The 17,248-nt window shown below is 48.6% G+C and overlaps 8 protein-coding genes across 8 annotated transcripts; 3 read left to right on the forward strand and 5 right to left on the reverse strand.

The window, feature by feature from the left end:
* Positions 1-688: 688 nt before the first annotated feature.
* On the reverse strand, positions 689-2,473 carry N7443_005694 (uncharacterized protein; the record flags this gene model as incomplete). The annotated part of the gene is made up of 4 exons (XM_056885750.1): positions 689-1,642; positions 1,708-1,849; positions 1,915-2,212; positions 2,302-2,473. The coding sequence occupies 4 exons, from the start codon at positions 2,471-2,473 to the stop codon at positions 689-691; spliced, it is 1,566 nt and encodes a 521-aa protein (XP_056741198.1).
* A 342-nt stretch (positions 2,474-2,815) lies between these two features.
* Positions 2,816-4,052, reverse strand: N7443_005695 (sugar phosphate isomerase/epimerase family protein; the record flags this gene model as incomplete). Its single annotated transcript, XM_056885751.1, has 7 exons — positions 2,816-2,930; positions 2,984-3,159; positions 3,209-3,311; positions 3,373-3,531; positions 3,587-3,724; positions 3,787-3,886; positions 3,953-4,052. The coding sequence occupies 7 exons, from the start codon at positions 4,050-4,052 to the stop codon at positions 2,816-2,818; spliced, it is 891 nt and encodes a 296-aa protein (XP_056741199.1).
* A 629-nt stretch (positions 4,053-4,681) lies between these two features.
* On the reverse strand, positions 4,682-6,241 carry N7443_005696 (glutathione-independent formaldehyde dehydrogenase; the record flags this gene model as incomplete). The annotated part of the gene is made up of 7 exons (XM_056885752.1): positions 4,682-4,912; positions 4,961-5,033; positions 5,084-5,462; positions 5,589-5,714; positions 5,764-5,981; positions 6,036-6,061; positions 6,125-6,241. The coding sequence occupies 7 exons, from the start codon at positions 6,239-6,241 to the stop codon at positions 4,682-4,684; spliced, it is 1,170 nt and encodes a 389-aa protein (XP_056741200.1).
* A 1,238-nt stretch (positions 6,242-7,479) lies between these two features.
* On the forward strand, positions 7,480-7,674 carry N7443_005697 (uncharacterized protein; the record flags this gene model as incomplete). The annotated part of the gene is made up of 1 exon (XM_056885753.1): positions 7,480-7,674. The coding sequence occupies one exon, from the start codon at positions 7,480-7,482 to the stop codon at positions 7,672-7,674; it is 195 nt and encodes a 64-aa protein (XP_056741201.1).
* A 340-nt stretch (positions 7,675-8,014) lies between these two features.
* N7443_005698 (alpha-mannosyltransferase) lies at positions 8,015-9,463 on the reverse strand (the record flags this gene model as incomplete). Its single annotated transcript, XM_056885754.1, has 1 exon — positions 8,015-9,463. The coding sequence occupies one exon, from the start codon at positions 9,461-9,463 to the stop codon at positions 8,015-8,017; it is 1,449 nt and encodes a 482-aa protein (XP_056741202.1).
* Positions 9,464-10,559: 1,096 nt separating this feature from the next.
* On the forward strand, positions 10,560-11,381 carry N7443_005699 (uncharacterized protein; the record flags this gene model as incomplete). Its single annotated transcript, XM_056885755.1, has 1 exon — positions 10,560-11,381. The coding sequence occupies one exon, from the start codon at positions 10,560-10,562 to the stop codon at positions 11,379-11,381; it is 822 nt and encodes a 273-aa protein (XP_056741203.1).
* Positions 11,382-12,088: 707 nt separating this feature from the next.
* N7443_005700 (acyltransferase family protein) lies at positions 12,089-13,565 on the forward strand (the record flags this gene model as incomplete). The annotated part of the gene is made up of 3 exons (XM_056885756.1): positions 12,089-12,124; positions 12,179-12,800; positions 12,862-13,565. 3 exons carry the CDS (start codon positions 12,089-12,091, stop codon positions 13,563-13,565), a joined length of 1,362 nt encoding a protein of 453 aa, XP_056741204.1.
* Positions 13,566-14,573: 1,008 nt separating this feature from the next.
* N7443_005701 (histidine phosphatase family protein) lies at positions 14,574-16,239 on the reverse strand (the record flags this gene model as incomplete). The annotated part of the gene is made up of 3 exons (XM_056885757.1): positions 14,574-15,417; positions 15,470-15,599; positions 15,654-16,239. 3 exons carry the CDS (start codon positions 16,237-16,239, stop codon positions 14,574-14,576), a joined length of 1,560 nt encoding a protein of 519 aa, XP_056741205.1.
* Between the last annotated feature and the right edge of the window lie 1,009 nt (positions 16,240-17,248).

The following is a 17,248-nucleotide window of genomic DNA, read 5'->3' on the forward strand; positions in this document are numbered from 1 at the left end:
CTCCAGAGTGTTGTTTTTGGGTACAGTAACAGCGGCTTCATGCTACGCCATAGGGGTTGTAACTGAATTCTTCCGCACTGGGGGCGTTGACGGAAAAGGCGTTGACGGGTTCACTGTTTTTGAGTCCGATCGGCGGCGCGAGTAGATCTTGCTTTTTATACTCCTTTCTTTTCTTTCTTCTCTTTCTCTTCTCATTTTATTCATATATATTTGATAAGACCGCGAGTCGGTCAAGACTGTGAGACACGTTTTCGGGGGGAATTGGAAGCGTTGAACGATTCCATTCTCTTTGAATATATATACCTCTTGACATTTCGGATGCTATAGATGCATATGATATCAATTTTGGATTCTTGATGACTATGATCATAGATTTCCCCGTGGTTCTTCCGCTTGGCCCGATTAGGTGGATTGACCCCAGCCCTGGAACTTGATTACAATTACTTCCACATGTGCCTCAGTCAGCTTACCTCAATAAACCGTAATACACTAGTTTACGTATAGTCTTTCTATGCATTACCTAAATGATCAAGGACCGCTTCCATTAATATATCCGTCGTCATTCGAAAAGAAATGCATTAACATACATGTTTTGAAAGACAGATGCCGATTTCACTTGACCATACAGTGCAGAGTATTCCACTGCCCCGATATGACCTTGAAACTTCAAATATTTGTAACTGTAACATCAAGTGTCGATATTGCCAACAATCATCTCCTCATTACCTCGAGGACGCGTTGGCTTAGGAAAGATAATACCCTCATCCTCCCAAACAAAATCCCACCAGTCCCGCCGAGCATCATGAAAACTACCGATGCGATCATACTGTGCATTGCGCATGCTCTCTCGTCGACGATGAGCTCCATCAGCCTCCTGTTGCGCAATCAGCTCCTCACGACGAAGTTCCTTCTCCTTCTCGAAATAATTTTCCTGCTTGTGCAAATCACGACGAACGCGAGCATCGCGCACCGGCTCAACATCCAGCCCGCTGTCAGGACTCGAAAAATCATTAGCATAGGGATGCTTCTGAAATACCTGCTGCAGGGTTCCGCACTGGGCGGTTCCACTAAGGAGATAAAATTGCAGGGCGACAAGCATTTGGACGGCGGTGACAAAGTCCTGTTGGTTCCAAAGATCATACTCACGTGAAGCCAGGACGCGGAAGGTACGCACGTTGGATTCGTGGTCCAGTTGCTTTATCTTGCTATCTTCGAGCTGCTGGCGTACTCGCTCCATGTTTTCGGCTCCGTAGAAACGGCTGCCGCCGGGTGCCAGGGGATATATTCCATCTGCACTAGAAAGTTGGATACCAAAGTGGTCTCCTTCGGCGGCGTAGTCTTCAATATGAGTGCTAGAGGGGGTATCTGGGGATACGGACCGAAGGACCTGGTCTAGTTCAGATGAAAATACAGATGGTGGGCTGGGGATTTTGCGACGACACCACAGGCTGGAGATTTTCTGGCCAGGGAAGTAGGCACGCATGAGATGGAGCTTTGAGCCGTGCAGACCGATTAGGAATACTTCCTGGTCTGGAAGCTTGTCGCCCGGGTTGGGGAGGTATCGTAGGTGTAGGAGGAGTTGGCCGAGCATTATCTTGAATTTGTCTGCGAGAGCGGAGGCAAGAGGCTGTTCCTTGGTGGTCTAAGATTTTGTTAGCTGGGATACTTGGATCTGAATATCGAGTGGCCTTTCTTGTTTTTACGTACCGAAGAAATTGGAAGAATGGTATGGCTGGTCCATGAGTCAGGACTAAATTCGAGAGAGAGGAAGCCCGCGGTCTCGGGTGCATCCTTGTATTTCTGACGGTATCCCGTCCAGTACTCCATCTGAGCTCCCAGCAAGCGAGGACTACATGGCATGTTAGCAAGATTCAATGCAGCAGCAGCAGCCTCAAGCTGAGAATAGTTACTCACGTCAAGAAGAAAATACCATCCCCATCATAGGTCTCCCGTCTAAGATCAATCATCTCACCAATCTCGCTCAACAACGCGTAGATGACCTGAGATTGAGCATTGGGTTGACTGGTGATAAGCTCATGCCGACAGTTCTGAGATCCACCCTGCCACAGCCCCTTTGTGAAGTGCGGACATTTGGAGAGAGTCTGGAAGACACCTCTGTAACGGATGTCCACCTTGGACCACTCCTCTATGTCCATCCCACAGGCATATTCTTCGCCGCTTCTGAAGATCCAAGCCTTGCGTTGGGTGTTTGCTGTGGAGGAAACAAGTTAATATGTTCTCGCCTGCGGTTTGATGTGTCTCTTCCCACAACCACGGGACAGAACAAGGAAATATGCTCACGCGTTTGATACGCCAGTCTCAAGTATCTGGCCAGAATGAGATCCTCGAGATCACGGTTCAGAAAGAACTTGGCTGTGGTGTTCTGGACATCACACTCGATAGGGTCGTTGGAGACCGGGCTGAGATCTGTGTTGAGTGGGTGCAGGGTTCTGAATGGGCTCGGGGTCGGCATCATGAATGTATCCAGAGGAGGGAGGATCGGGGACGGCAAACTTGGAAATGGTAAGAATGATGGATTGTGAGGAGAGGGGTTCATTGAGAAGCAAGAGGTTAGGTGTTTATCCCAAGAGTGAAGAGAGAACTCTTGCGCTGCCTGGTGATACTTCCTTCATAGCGAATTCGGTCCTCATTCTCGAGGATGCTGCTTACTGTGACGCACTTGCTATAAAGAGATGAAAGGACTGAAACTTCAACCTAGTAATATAAAATAAGCCCGGACTTATGGTTTACTGTCTATCTTTGTGTCTTGTTTCTTTTCAAACCCGGTGAGTGATATGTTCGTACCGCGAACCATCTAGGCCTTCAGACTTGCCGCAAATTCGGTGAAATAAGTCTGCAAACGTTGACCCTCTTCATCTGCAACCTGACTATGGGTCTTGATACTTCCAATAGGATGATAAGGGAATGGACTAGACCACGCGAATCAGCAAGTATTCATCTTCGGTCAATAATCATGACTTACCCATATTCCGGCACAAACCTGATTTCGGTGTCCGAATCACTCTGTTCGAACCGTGTTTGAAGAACCCTTGTCCACAGTCTCTCCATACACAACCTTTCTTCCTTGAACACTGGATTGAGAGGCTCAGGACACTGTGAGGCTTGCGTTGTTCCGATTCTAGCGTGAATGTGGTGCACCTGGAAGATATTTAGAACACTGAGCCATTCTCTGAGCCCCAAGACTTACATGCGGAATTATAGCATCCATCATAGCCCGATCGCCTTCCCCGATATCCAAAAGCCTTTCTAATCCAACCATCCAGTGAGAGAAATCTGCAGTGATGCGAAGTCTGGAGCATTCATTGGTCAACTCTATCGTCGATGATAGTTTCAAGAAAGGGACATCCATACTGAGGAACGGCTTCCAGGATTTTCCGGGTGGCATACGGTGTAAAAAGAGAACGGTTCCTATGAGTCTCGTGAACGACACGGCCGGCGACCCCAAGCGCCTGGTCGATTTTGAGTGTGCCGCGGTAGAACTTGATTGATTCTTCGACATCCCAGGCGTCCCTAGTTGGATACATTAGCGGTTTGAAGAGCTGAATCATGAATTGCTGACACGTACTCCCCGGATTGGAAGTTAATGTTGACAGGTTTCAATGGCTCGATCAATTGAAGGAGCTCGCGGTAATTTTGCAAATGATTTTCTGCTGTAAGGCCAACAGGGCGGGGACCCAGGTACTGGAACCAAGATGAATGCACCCTTAAAGACGTCAACAAACTGACACATTCAAGAATCAAATGCGTGTGAAGCAGGAGGCTGACATCGCGCTAATCTCCAAGTCCACCTGGTCGCAGATCTCCCTCAAGCGCTTGAAATCACGGTCGGGGTTTTGTAGTCCATGAATGTCCACTTCAACGCCAGCTGTTGAGATATTACACGTAGTAAGCACCTGAGTCTTGCTCAATCCGGAACATGAGAGCTCCTTACTGTAGCCCTGCTTCTTGAGATCGGGGAACCAATTGGCCCAGTTGTTCAGATTGTCGCCAGAGTCAATGCCCCAGACGGAGCGAAAACGGGTGATGATCATCTCTGCCAAACTTCGACCTGACAGCTATAGCTCTAACAAAATCGTAACTCGACAGAGGCATTGAAATTATTTAAAATGCACTACCAGGTCTCTCTCCATAGAGCCACGATCTCCATCATCCAGGAAGAGGAATGTTCCCCGTTCCGGGGAATGCTCTCGGGTCGGTTGTATGCAGTATCCCGGACCCACTGTCGCCGAAATTCACCTATTCAGGTCAAGTCAATGGGTGGGCGCCCCCACGCAACTAGAAAGCTGATGTCAATTTGGAGACGGCCATTGCCAATTTCTTAGACTCCACTCATGATTGTCTTTACCCCACCCCGCGGGGCTTTCGTGTAACGCGATAGCATATGGCGAAACGCGTGAATTAGGCAGATGCACGACCTTGAGCGTCAACAAACACAAGGTCCGTGGGTGATCAAACCGAATGTAAGAAAACAGAGAAATTTCGTCTACATTTCCTGCATGGAAGATTTCAGAAAGAAAAATTTGTTCAATTTTGCAAACTTAAACTCGGCTACAATCAATTAATCGACTATAACTACCAAACAGTCAAACTTTTGACCCAAAGTAACCCCGGCCTCCTTGCATCCGAACCAAATAGACACTTAGGTGACCTGGCTCCAAGACTAAAGGCCAGAATCATAGATCCCAGTCCTGAAACCCCCATTTGGATGAATAATAACCTTGGTATATCCATCCTCCCTTTTATCGAACTTATCGTAGGCAACTTCAGCATCAGTAAGGTCGATCTCGTGAGAGATAACAAAACTGGGCTTCGCCTTGCCAGCGATGATCATATCACGCAGGTACCTATTGTATGCCTTGACATTGCACTGGCCGGTACCAAGAGACAGACCCTGTTAATTGTTAGAATGTAATTCACGAACAATATTCGAAGAACCGACCTTTTCGAACAGCTTGCCGAAACTCAGACTAATCATTCCATTGGCAGTCGCAGCATCGGGAGCGCCAGGATCACTTTGTCCAACTTGTCAGCTTATGAGTGGAAGTGGTAAACGGTGACGTACCTAGGGACATAGAGTCCCGGAATTCCCATCCCACCGCAAGCGCGCGTAACCCGGATCATGTTCTCGAGGACGATATTCGGCTTCTCGGAAGATCCATTAGGGTCAACAGCTTGGTAACCAACGGCATCGACAGATCGATCCACCATTTCACCATTGTGCTCGATGATCTGGTCGACGGCATCGCTCTTAGTGAAGTCGATTGGAATACATCCAATCTTTTTGGCGGCTGCGAGGCGCTCGGGAACTCGGTCGACCACATAGACGAAGGATGCGCCGCGCAAGATGGCTGAGTAGGCGGCCATCAGACCGACGGGGCCTGCACCGAAAACTGCGATGCTTTCGCCGGATTTAAAGCCCGAGATTTCAACACCGTGCCAACCTAGGGGGATCAGATGAGTTGGGGCCATTGTTAAAGTAATGCAGGGGTGATCGAACCGGTTGGGAAAATATCTTGCGATCCAGTCAGTAAAGAAAGCTTGCTAACTTAGGGTCAGGGTCTATTTACCTGCCAACAAAACGAAATCGGCTTCGTGCTCAGTACCTGGGGGCAGCTTCAACGCATTGAAGTCCGCATAAGGAACACGGATGTACTGGGCCTGGCCGCCGCGGTAGGGCCCCATAGCGACATAGCCTTCTTAGCGTCAGCAGCAGTATCTCGTTCTCAGATCTTCTCGTCTTACCATAAGCTCCGCCCGCAAATCCAGGGTTAACACCTGTGCAAAAGGCCGTGAGCCCTTCCTCACAATTACGGCATCGACCATCAGCAACGTTGAAAGGCATCACGACACGATCTCCCTTCTTCAACAACGTCACGCCTTCACCCATTTCCTCCACAATTCCCATATTCTCGTGACCGAAAGTGATTCCTGGCTCAGCTGCGGTTCGGCCTTCATACATGCTGTTACGCGGTGAGCTTCAGTTTCCCAGTCCGGGCAACGCGTCACAAGCTTACTGCAAATCCGAGCCACAAATCGCCGCCTTTTTTTTTTTTTTTTTAGGTCAGTAGAATATCCCATGCCCAGATCAACAAATTGAACTCACAGTGGTGACTTTAACGACGATGTCATCAGGATGCTCCAGCTTCGGCTTCACGACGTTTTCAACTCGGACCTTGTACGGTCCGAGGTAGTTCAATGCTTGCATAGTCGCCGACGCCATTTTGGCTTGGTAAGATTGATGAAATAGCTTTCTGATGAAAATCTGTGGGTGTTTGAGGGAGTTATTTGAGGGAGTTAGAGAGGCTGACTTAACCCTGACGGATATGTGACGGCACCACTAACCAAGTCAGTAGTTCATTCGCCGAGTTCATCAATTTTCTCTCAAAAAAAAGTGAAATTAGGTGAAATGGCTTGCAGAGCGTGGCCGTGTTTGCCCCGCACTAGTTGGTACTTTACGGTTATTGACATGAGGGGGAGCTGCGGCTTCCCCGCATCGCGGATAGGGGATCCGCACGGGGAATATTGCTTCATTGGGTTGCGTCAGTTGCTCGTTACAGTTACTGAAATGGCGCAACTTGACATCAACTGCAGGTTGGAGAAATGATTTGCCTTGGGATTAGACCGCTCGGAAGTATTTACACCGATTCAAATTTCAGAGATGACTCGAAAACCCCGTCGCTATCCCATTTTCATATATCGATGGCCTCTAGTCTCAAGCTGTCTCAAAAGCCTCGTCGAGAAATTCATACTTGACAATGCGTGCCATCCGTTATAGAAATCTCTGTCTACTCGCTTATATTTGGATGAGAAAAAGCCTATCGCGAGGAATTCGCAAACGAAGGCATTGAGTATAGAGTTTCGAGGCACAAGCACTCCCTTGGGTGAAATTTCGGTTTAGAATAGCCGACAGGGTGGCGATTGAAAGCTAAAATCTACTTCATGTTGTCAACACCCACCCTGAAGCATTCTTCATCACATAACTAAGCCTAACGGCTAAAACGGCCGATCGGGTGATTCGGCCCACACACAGTCCAGTGTCTCAAGTACCTGCAGGGTTTTCAACCAGTTAAGCTTAGCTATGTTCATTAATGGATGGCACAATAGCCGAAGAACGTGAAGCTTTCCACTCATATCGACTTTTAGGGTTCGATCGATGGCCCTGAACTCACAGAGCCAGGTGATCTTACCAGAAATGGAAGTGATCTTCGCAATTAAAGGGCGAGTGTGGTGAGAATCGATGAATTCTTATGTCTTAGGTCAAGTCTAGGCCACCGCGGACACTTGTCAATTCTTGTAAGTGTTCATATAGTTGACATGGGTCGGCGCAGGATGCCTCATATTCAATATCCTCCCCAGATACCGCAAGTCAGCTTAACTCTACTCTTGTCCTATTTGTTAAGATCCTACTTTTAAACTGCATTCAAGCCCTGTTCGTTCATCCACAACAAAATTTCCACCATGAAGGTCTCACTTCTTCTCACTTCCGTCTTCATTGGCGCCGCCTTGGCTCACCCTGCCACACTCGTCAAGCGCGACGACGCTCCTTGTTCCAACGCGATATATAATTACCCCAGCTGCTGCTCTAGCAGCACTTTGAGCCTTGCGGATACTAGGTGCAAAGCTGGTCAGTTGCAATTCCTGTCGTCCGACTAGATCTTGACTCTTGCTAATCCACGTTTAAACAACAGCTAATAACGCAATTGATGGCCCCAGCTTCAGAGATAGCTGTGGCGAAGACAGAATACCCAAGTGTTGTACATTGAATATTGCCGATCTTGGTGTTCTCTGTCAGGAGTATTGATAGCTCGGTGGCTTATATTGGGAACTGGGAATGCTCATCGCGCGCAAGTCGCGCCTGAGTAGATAGCTCGGGAAATAGCTTCGGCAATTCACATCTATTTTGTACGATCACGGAAGAATGAAGTCTCAAGAGTCTCATAAGTTGCAAGAAAGAAAAAATAAGCAATGCCACCCACTCATTAATGAAAAAGTACTATACAGAAGCCGGATTCTCCAGCCCAAACTGAGCCTTCCAGTACTTCTTCACCCCATCACAAATCCCCGTCTTGTTCTTCCAGCTCTCAAATTTCGTCTCCAGCTCACACCCTGTCCACAGAATATCCGCCCAGAACTGTTTCTCTACGTCAACCGGAAACCCCCGAATCAAATCCTCTGGCGTCGTCCAAGCCCGCGTATAGTTCCCATCATCTAAGAAAGCCGGGTTAACCGCCTGTTTGCTGAAGACGGTGGCCGGGTTGAATTTTGGGAAATTCGCATGGATGAAGAATGGACGGGGTTGTGTAGCTTTTGATCCGTTCACGCGCCACTCTCCCTGCTGCGTCAATCTGTAATCTTCAATCGGGTCGAATTGAGCCATTGCGGATCCAGCGAGGCCGCCTTTTGTCGCGTGGCCCATTGCGCAGATGCTTTCGCTGACTTGGTAGAATGGTTCGCTAAGAGCTACTGCTGCTGCGACGAAGGTCTCTTTGTCTCCTTCGCCTGCGGCACCTTGGGTGAGGAGGCGGTAATAATGCGTCGGGCCCCAAAAGTTATAGTATGTGGATAGGAGGAGAGTGCGGAGGTGTGTTCTCTTTGAGATGATCACTTCGCCTGACTCGGTTGATTGTCGCGAGTCCATGGGGGCGACTTGCTGCGAGGAGATCTCGTAGTAGAATGGGGAAGCGGTGGAAGCCCAGAAATCGGGCCATGTGACAAACTTCGTGTCTTTGAAAGGGGCTTCCTCAAAGATCAACTCCGGTTTCAGGATCGGGAATGCATCGGCGTCCAGGAACAGGATCTCTTCAAAGGATGAGAAGAGCATGGCGAAAGGCTTCAGCTGGTATTTCTCGATTTTGTTGCTTTTTGGAACTGCATTGAGGACATCTGACAGCACAATACATCTGGCGTCTAATGAAGGCAGGACCGTGTCGCAGATGTATTCCTCGTACTCATCGCGCGAGGCCAGAAAGACCTCCATGGGAAGGAATGAGCCTGTGCGGCGCAACATGCGTAGTGAGATTACCAACACTGGGAGATATGCACCCCCCGCGGTGGTCACAATACCCTTTGTGCCCGGGACGTATGCCAGCTGCGGCGGATCGGTGGTAATGGCGTCGACGAACTCGATGTGCGCCCTCTTCATGCGCAAAATATCGCGGGTGGTCATCTTCAGGAGGTCCGGTCGGGGATCTGGGTCCGAAGCCTTGAAGCCTGTTGAATTTGCGTTTGCTAATCGTCGCGGTGGATCGCATCTTGGTTTGTGCTCCATCAATAGTGATTGGAACTGGCGCCAGAAGTTGACATGCTCGGACGCATCGTGGTGGTACGTGCCCGGCAGGGCGTCAGGCGGGGTGTATTCCTGGGATGTGGGCCATCCTGTCAAGTACCAAATGGTAGCGATCGCGAGAGCTGATGTGATCAAGATACGAAGTCGGCGCGTCATCTTTGCGACCACTCGAGGTATCGAGTGGACATTAATGGAGAGGTTCGTCAACAAAGTTGGAAAAGAGAAGCGATGTATTAATTGGGACAGTCTCAAAACATGAGACTGCATTTGGATTACCCCGGGAAAAACGCGAACGCATCCGGATCCGTTCTATTTGGGCAATGTTTTTGCACAGAATTCCAGTGTTGAGGGTGTGTCCTGAGATCAGCCGGAAGCGGCCCGAAGATCCCTCGATGAGAGGCCAGCTTCAATCAACTTAGTAGGCCAACCATGTCCTTTTTTCCCAGGCCTTTCAGCCTTCATTGATCTTTGATTCGCTTCGAAGATTAGAAAACTGTCACAAAAAGGTTACGTTGTTTTTTGAGAGTCGGATTTGAGGTTCTACTACGGAAAACTGTTCCATGTACTTGCCAAGACTTCCGCATGCGGTAATATTGAACCATGAAATACTAACGACAAACAACCCTTAGCTGTTCGTGTTAGGGACTAGCGAGGCAGGATCACTATTCTCTTTCCTAAGGTCTCGTTTCATTCTCCTCACATCATGATATCGCAATAGTACCCTGAGTTAGCCTCAAGGTCACAAACACGTCAAACTGTCGTGCGTGGTACAACTCCAACTACGACACATCTGTCATCTCAGATCTTTGACTGGAAAATAAGTCACAGTTGAGTCCCCAAATCCATTTCAAGCCATTGCAGTGACCATGATAAGGTATCTCCTGCTCAGTCGACAATTGTGGTTGCTTTTTCTTACGTTGTTAGGCCGTCTCTTGTGCGCGTCAAAATACTTCGCATTTTGATTACCGCCACCATTCTAGTCGGAGGATTTGTAAGTGTGAACTGCCAAGAAAGAAATGCTACCGAGATATACTGACACAGTGTGTTCTAGTTCTTTTGGGACTCTTTCTCTCGAAGTCAATCACATTGGCCATCCTGGGAGACAGGAGTAAAGCGGATCCAGCATGGAGCATACAACGGCAAATCAGCATATGAAGCAATGGAACTCAGCATCCACAGAGGTGCAAGAGTGGCAACCGAAAAGGTGGTGAACAAATTGTTGCCCGACTCACTTTCAAAGAAGAAAGTCGTCATGGTCACCGGTAGCTCTGGCACAAATCGCATGCTCGGGATGCCACACATCAAAGAAATGATTTACGAGAATCGGAAGACATACGCTGAAAAACACGGGCTCGAATTTATGTGGGCCAACATAACGAGCTATAACTTGTCTAATGGCGCGCCAATCTATTGGAATAAGATCCCTATTTTGAAGGAAGCCTTCGAGCGTCACCCCGATGCCGAATGGGTGTGGTGGATGGACATGGATATCATAATCATGAATATGACACTCAGCGTCTATGACCACATCCTTTCTAAGGCAGGATTGGCGCGCAATATCCTGCTCGATCACGAGATGAACGGCGCTGGCGGCGGCATGACTGGCTTCAGCACCCCGGCTTCCTACAAGCACGACGATATCAATCTCATTATCTCACAGGACTCGTGGGGCGTGAACGTGGGCAATTTCCTGATGCGCCGGGGCGACTGGAGCAAGTGGTTACTCGATATGTGGACTGACCCCCTGTACATCGCTCAGAACTGGATATTTCCAGAGCAGGATGCTTGGAAGCATATGTGGCAGTACCACGACATCGTACGTGGTCATGTGGCGATTACGAACCAGCACTCCTTGAACGCTTATCCGGAATACAATGCGCTGGGAGAGCACTGGCAGCCCGGTGACCATCTTATTCACTTTGCGGGCTGCGGTGGCGACGCTAGCTGCGAGGAACAATGGAAGAAGTATTGGAATTTGCGCGAGAAAGTTGACGTGCCGATATCCGTGCTCACGAAGTTGGAAAATGGCACGGCTGAGATTGAGAATATTCAGGCGGGGGTTGGACTGCCCTGAATCTATGTAAGAGATTCAATGTCGATATCTAAAGAGTTGTTGATATTCCTGCGCTATTCAAGTCATTTGGGAGTTTATCTTCGCATTAGACCTCCACACCACAAGACCAAATAGGCATCCCTTGCTAGAACAAGGCCTCGATCATCTATTTAGGCTAGGATCTGCTTCTCCAAAGGGGTAAATGATCGGCAATGGGCTTGTAATCCACAGAGTGTGTTTGCGGTCCCGCGGCAATTGGAATGTTGGCGCTTTGCTGGAATGCGCCTAGTTCAGATCTGTCCAGATGCGGTGATCCCACGTACCGGATCTTTTGAACTTCGGAATGATTGAGATTTTGGGTTTTAGGGAGTTGATTTGAACATCACTAATATTGGGCGTCCTTGAACCGACGAGAGAATCATGACGGTGAAAGACATCAAATCATTTGGCAAGACGGGCACAAAGCCGATGAATATGGGTGTTTTACTTTTACTTTTTGGTTGCCGATCTCTAGATACAAGATTTTCCGGAAAAAATCTTGTGTCTCTTTTGGGCATATCGATATGTGTTCGGCCTGACAGTTTCAGCCGCAGTGTCAGATGTATACTACGTTTTCGGAAATCAAGTACCTAGGGAAATTTTAATTCTTGTACCGAGAGATCATTTCAAGGTAATTAGATGATTCGTTCACCTCTCACTTTTCTATCTCCCAAGTTTTCGGGCAGACGATGGCGGCCCAAAAGCGAGCTGATAATTGGATCGACGTAAGATGCCTTCTACCTTTGCTCCCACCAACGCGCGACTAACTAGACATCTAGGGTCTCCGTGGAGTTGCGGCACTAACCGTTGTTACCTATCATCTGTGCTCCTGCTTTGCAAATTGGTTGAACTCGCCTGCGATCTCAGAAGAGGGCTCCGTTTATATCTTCCAATACCCATTCCTCCGACTCGTGGTTGCTGGTCGTTCCGCTGTCGCGCTCTTCTTTCTCCTTACTGGATACGTGAACTCTTTCAACTCAAGGAAACATATTCGAAATGGTGATGCCGCTTTCGCTTTGCAGAGTCTGGCGCGGAGCACGCTTACTCGCACCGGCAGGCTAGTCATGCCGACAACTGCTGCCGTACTGATGGTATGGCTTATTTGCCAACTCAACGGGTTCAGAGTCGCTAGCCAAGTCGACGCTGGTTGGATCAGAGGATCTGGTACCACCACATCAGGACCGACCTTTTTCGGCGCCATCGATGGTCTGCTCCGGAACCTCATTTTATTCTGGCATAACGGCGTGACTGATTACGACCATACATACTGGACGATCCCGTTCTTCCTGAAGGGATCCATGTTGGTTTATATCACGCTCCTGGGAACAACATATACACAACCTAGACACACCAAACTAATCCTCATTTCCCTCTATTTCTTCGCTTGGTCTGGTGGCCAAGGTGAGTGCTTTATAACAATTGGTGACCCTAGAATTCTACTAAAAGTATGATTAAATAACAGCCCTCATGGAAATGAATATCTACGCAGGAATTTTCCTCGCTGAACTACACGCCGACTACGGGACAAACGCCACTACCTTCATCTCCAGGCCCACATCCACGCTCATGATTATATTCGGCCTCTTCCTTGCCTCCTTCCCCGAGGAGAACCCAAGCTGGATGCCATGGAGTCAAGCACTCAACACAGTCGGCCACCTTATTGTGCCAAATGGCGGGGAAGTCAACCGATATATCACCTCGTTGGGAACAACATTCTTCGTCTTTGGAGTCTTCTTCTCTCGCGATGCTCGCCGCCTTCTTTCATCCCCATTCATGAATTTCCTCGGCCGCATCTCTTTCCCTATATACCTCATTCACAATACCCTTATCCGCACGGTTCTGTCGTTGGTCCTCTACCAACAGTCGATTGTGAGTAAGGGGATGCATCCCGTGGATAAAGAGGGCAACCCGATGTTCTATGAAGTGGGCGGAGCTTTCACATTTGCAGTGACGTTGCCACTTTTCTATCTTCTACTGATATACGTGGCGCATTTATGGACGATCCACGTGGATCCCCGCTGCGGGAGGGTCGTTTCTTGGCTTTCGAGGAAAGCTTTTGGTGACACTAGTGACTCCGAGTTGACGAAGGAAAGCCCATCAAATGGAATCTTGACTACTTGGAAAGGAAGGCCATCGGAGCCAGGGAAATTCTTCTTTTGCCAATAAATCGAGGGCACTACACTACATGCTGTGAATTAACGAATTTAGACTCAATTCTGTTCTTTTCTATGCTTTAAAATTTCCTGATATACTCAGCCCGTTTGTTGGTGCCAACGCATACTTGGGTATGCATCATCGTAAATGCAAGGTCCTTTCTTCACGCCCTGTGAGCAAGATATGTCAGCTTAATATTCAGTGCCTGATGCTCGCATTGAACATAGGGGCCTTACATTCGGTGATTTCATTCCGCTTTTTCTACGCAACAGTAAAGCTATGTCCATTGGACTGAGGGTAAGTCGTTGATCGATCTGACTAAATTAGCTTCATATTGTCGTTTCCTTCCAGTGTAGTCTTACTGCATTTTTTGTAACGTCGCGGGTCAGAGCTTCATCTGTCGGGGCCGCAATAGTGGCTCCGAGCATTAAAATGAACGCAAGAAGATGAAGTTGCATTTTGACTGCCCATCAAGCTGGAGCGTTCTGTGGTGGTGGTGGTTGATCGATCTAGACGATATATGGGGAGACCAACTGGGTTGCGGTGTGAACAGGGCGATGCGAAGCTAATTTCAGGGAGGAGAACAAGATATTATGAATCGATGTCGGAGTCACTCCGGTGATTTTCTCAGTCTACCGCCCTGAGGTGAGCATCCGAATTCGAGTCCGAATGCGGTGATCGGCGGTTCCTGTCAACACGTATGGATATCGCCAAAAACGATGGATTCCAAATCCGGCAATTCTAATTTTCAAGCCACTTCATCATTCCAGCCTCAATAAAGATATCCTAATGTGCAATGAAAACGTCAGGATTAAGAAGTCCGTGGTTTTTTTTTTTTTCAAACAACATAACATGCGAATTTGCAGTCGCATGATTAGGCTCAGTAAAAGAGGTTGAATGAGAAATTATTTACATCCGATAAAAAAATGCAGGCGCGTCAAGGTTAATAGGCTCCAAGTCCTTTCAACCGAGTCCAAGATCCCAGGTGCATTTTGTATCATGGTAGTGCATCGCCACAAATCAAGAGCCAGGAGCGCCATCGCCAACCTGGCTTCCAGTGGTGTAGTTACCGAAGCACGCCGTCTGGTACATGGCCTTCTCTTTCAGGTTGGGAACACCCTCCAGGAACTTGTCAACAAGGCAGAACCCATTCTTGGCATGCTTGCAACCAACAAGACCCTGCATGGGCACAGGAGCATTGTTCAGGACGAAGCGGATGTAATCCTTGGTACTATTTGAGCCCAGCTCAGGGTTAGTGTAGAGAACAGGGTCCAAAGAATCAAAGCTCGTGTTGGAAGGACAAGTCCAGATCTCAGACATGAAGCGAGCACCGAAAGGAGTCATCTCGCTAAGGTGAAATGTGCGCTTGGGGGCGTGGTCCAACTGGAATGGCAGACCTTTGGGCCCGTAGTTGAAGTATTCGAGGCCAAGAGCCGAGATGACGGAAAGGATAATGTCATCGTGGGACATGTCCATGTAGAAGGGCTGGCCGAAGGGGAACTGTTTCTCGTTGTTGTCGTAGGTGTAGTTGACACTGGTATCGCTGGAGGTGAGTAGCTTCTGCTGGAGACGAGCGGCAAGTTCGACAACGTAGCCAATGCCCTGGGCGCGGCCAGTGGGGGAGCCGTAGGCGTAGTCTCCGTAGTATTGCACGTCGATGTTGTACTCAAAGTCCTTCCATTCCTGTTCAGTAAACAGGGAGCAGAAGGATGAGCCAGCAAGGCTAGTGTACTCGTAAACACAAATGTTCTGCATAGCGAGCACGTCGGAAGCTGTTACGTTGAAGTCACTGGGGAAGTAGGCCGACAAGCGAGAGCGAGCATCTTGAGTGTAGCGAGCGATGAAGATTTCAGCAGCGTCGTCACTGTAATTTTGTTAACACTTGATAATCCCGTCAAATAAAGAGGTTCACTTACCCTTCGGTCATGTCACCGGGGCAAGAGTCGTAAGAGGCCAAGGTGTTGTTGAATGGGTCCACCTCGGGGATGATAACAAGATCATACTGACTGTAAGAGCTGTTGGCGCCGCTGTTGCCAAAGAATCCACCTAGCAGTCGAAGTTAGCAAATTGTACAGAGCTGCAAGCATAGCTTTTACTTACTGAGCCACCAGCGAGCACTCTCCAAGATGCGAGACTGCGAAGTGGTACGGAAAACGGGCTTTGGGCGAGAAGTGCCATTGGGCCAGACATTTAGAGATGAATCCCATGCAGCCACAGTGCTCTTGTCGGTGCGGTACAAGAGCCGACCGTACTTGGTCCAGAAATGGGCACCAGAAGTAGCCTCGGTGGCAGCACCAGTCTCCATTAGGATATCCGAGCCAAGGACATAGTTCCAATTGTTGAGGAATTGCAGAGGGCCAGTGCCCACAGCCTTTCTAGGGTGCTTCCTGGAGTAATTGGTCACCTTGGCCGCAAAGTCCTGCATACCCTCTCCATCAAGAGGGTAATCGGTGGGAAAGCGCTCAGCATGGCGATGGAGAACATGCACCTGAGACAATTCACAACCTTCCGGTACGCCACTTGGAACGCCAAAGCTATCAGCGTCCTTGTATGGGCTCAGATTTGCCCAGTGCTTTTTCATGTCAAAACCGGATGCATAGGTAGCACCAGTTGGCGCAGACGCAGGGGCAGACGAAGACGCCGCGGTAGCCAAAGTGGCTAAAGTGGCCCCGAGAAGATACTTCATGGCTGTTCAATTGGTTACAAACTGGGAAACAGCTCGCGTGACAATTGGTGCCTGGATGATGCTGGGCGTAAAAGTCTCGATAGAATACGATACTGCTGGATCGGGGGTCAACAATTTCCAGATCTGACCGTGTTCGAGAAATTCCAACTGCGATGGGCAGGAATTGGCAGGGATTCTCTTTGGGAATGAGCGCTGGGGCTAGTGTTGACAAGAGGAGGCGCGAATTCTCCGCCAAAAATCGGAGGATACATTTCTCCGACAGTCCGAGTTGTTTTATTTTAGAGTTCTTAGGTTTTTAGCGTCCGATCTGCGCCGACTAGGACCTCATCAAGATAAACGAATGTACCTTCCAAAGTAGAGGGGGTAAAGTCTAGTAGTTGCCTAATTGGACTGCTCTCTAAAGGTGCCACATTTGAGTTAGAATTGCGCAGGAGGCTTGGAAAGGGGCAGTGACGCAGGATCTAGCTAATTCGAGCCTAGTGACACCCGCTGTTAGTCAAACCGCGCAGACGATAGATGCAAGTGTAAACAGTTGACACCCACAATGTTCAACCGAATTGAGGTCTTGTACTCGGATTTATAGTCTGGAAGAAATACACTGAGGTGAAAATTACGCTTCTAGCCGGGCAGGGTTAATTCTAAGCTCATATTCTCATATTCACTTGGTCTTGAGCAAGAACAGAAGATGATCGGTACAGAATATATGTTTCCACTAAGTAAGAGTATTTTTTGAGCTGATTCCACCAAAATCAAAATCAGAGTGTTCGTCGCTTGACCACGACAGAGGAACGGTATGTCTTAAGGAACGAAGGGATGTCGGTGATCGCATTGCCGGGATATCTTCGGCGATACTTGCCGTGTCAGCCCAATCAATAGATTCTTGAGGGAGTTTAGCCCATTTCAAAAAGCTCAGATATGCGATATCTTAGCTTCTTGAGGTGGTATCAGAAACGGGCTGAAATTGTGCTAGGCAGTGGCTTCGTGGCTGACGAGAACAGGTCTTTAGATG

This window comes from Penicillium atrosanguineum (genome assembly GCF_028827265.1).
Source record: "Penicillium atrosanguineum strain IBT 20685 chromosome Unknown utg000004l_segment0_segment0, whole genome shotgun sequence".
NCBI lineage: Eukaryota > Fungi > Ascomycota > Eurotiomycetes > Eurotiales > Aspergillaceae > Penicillium > Penicillium atrosanguineum.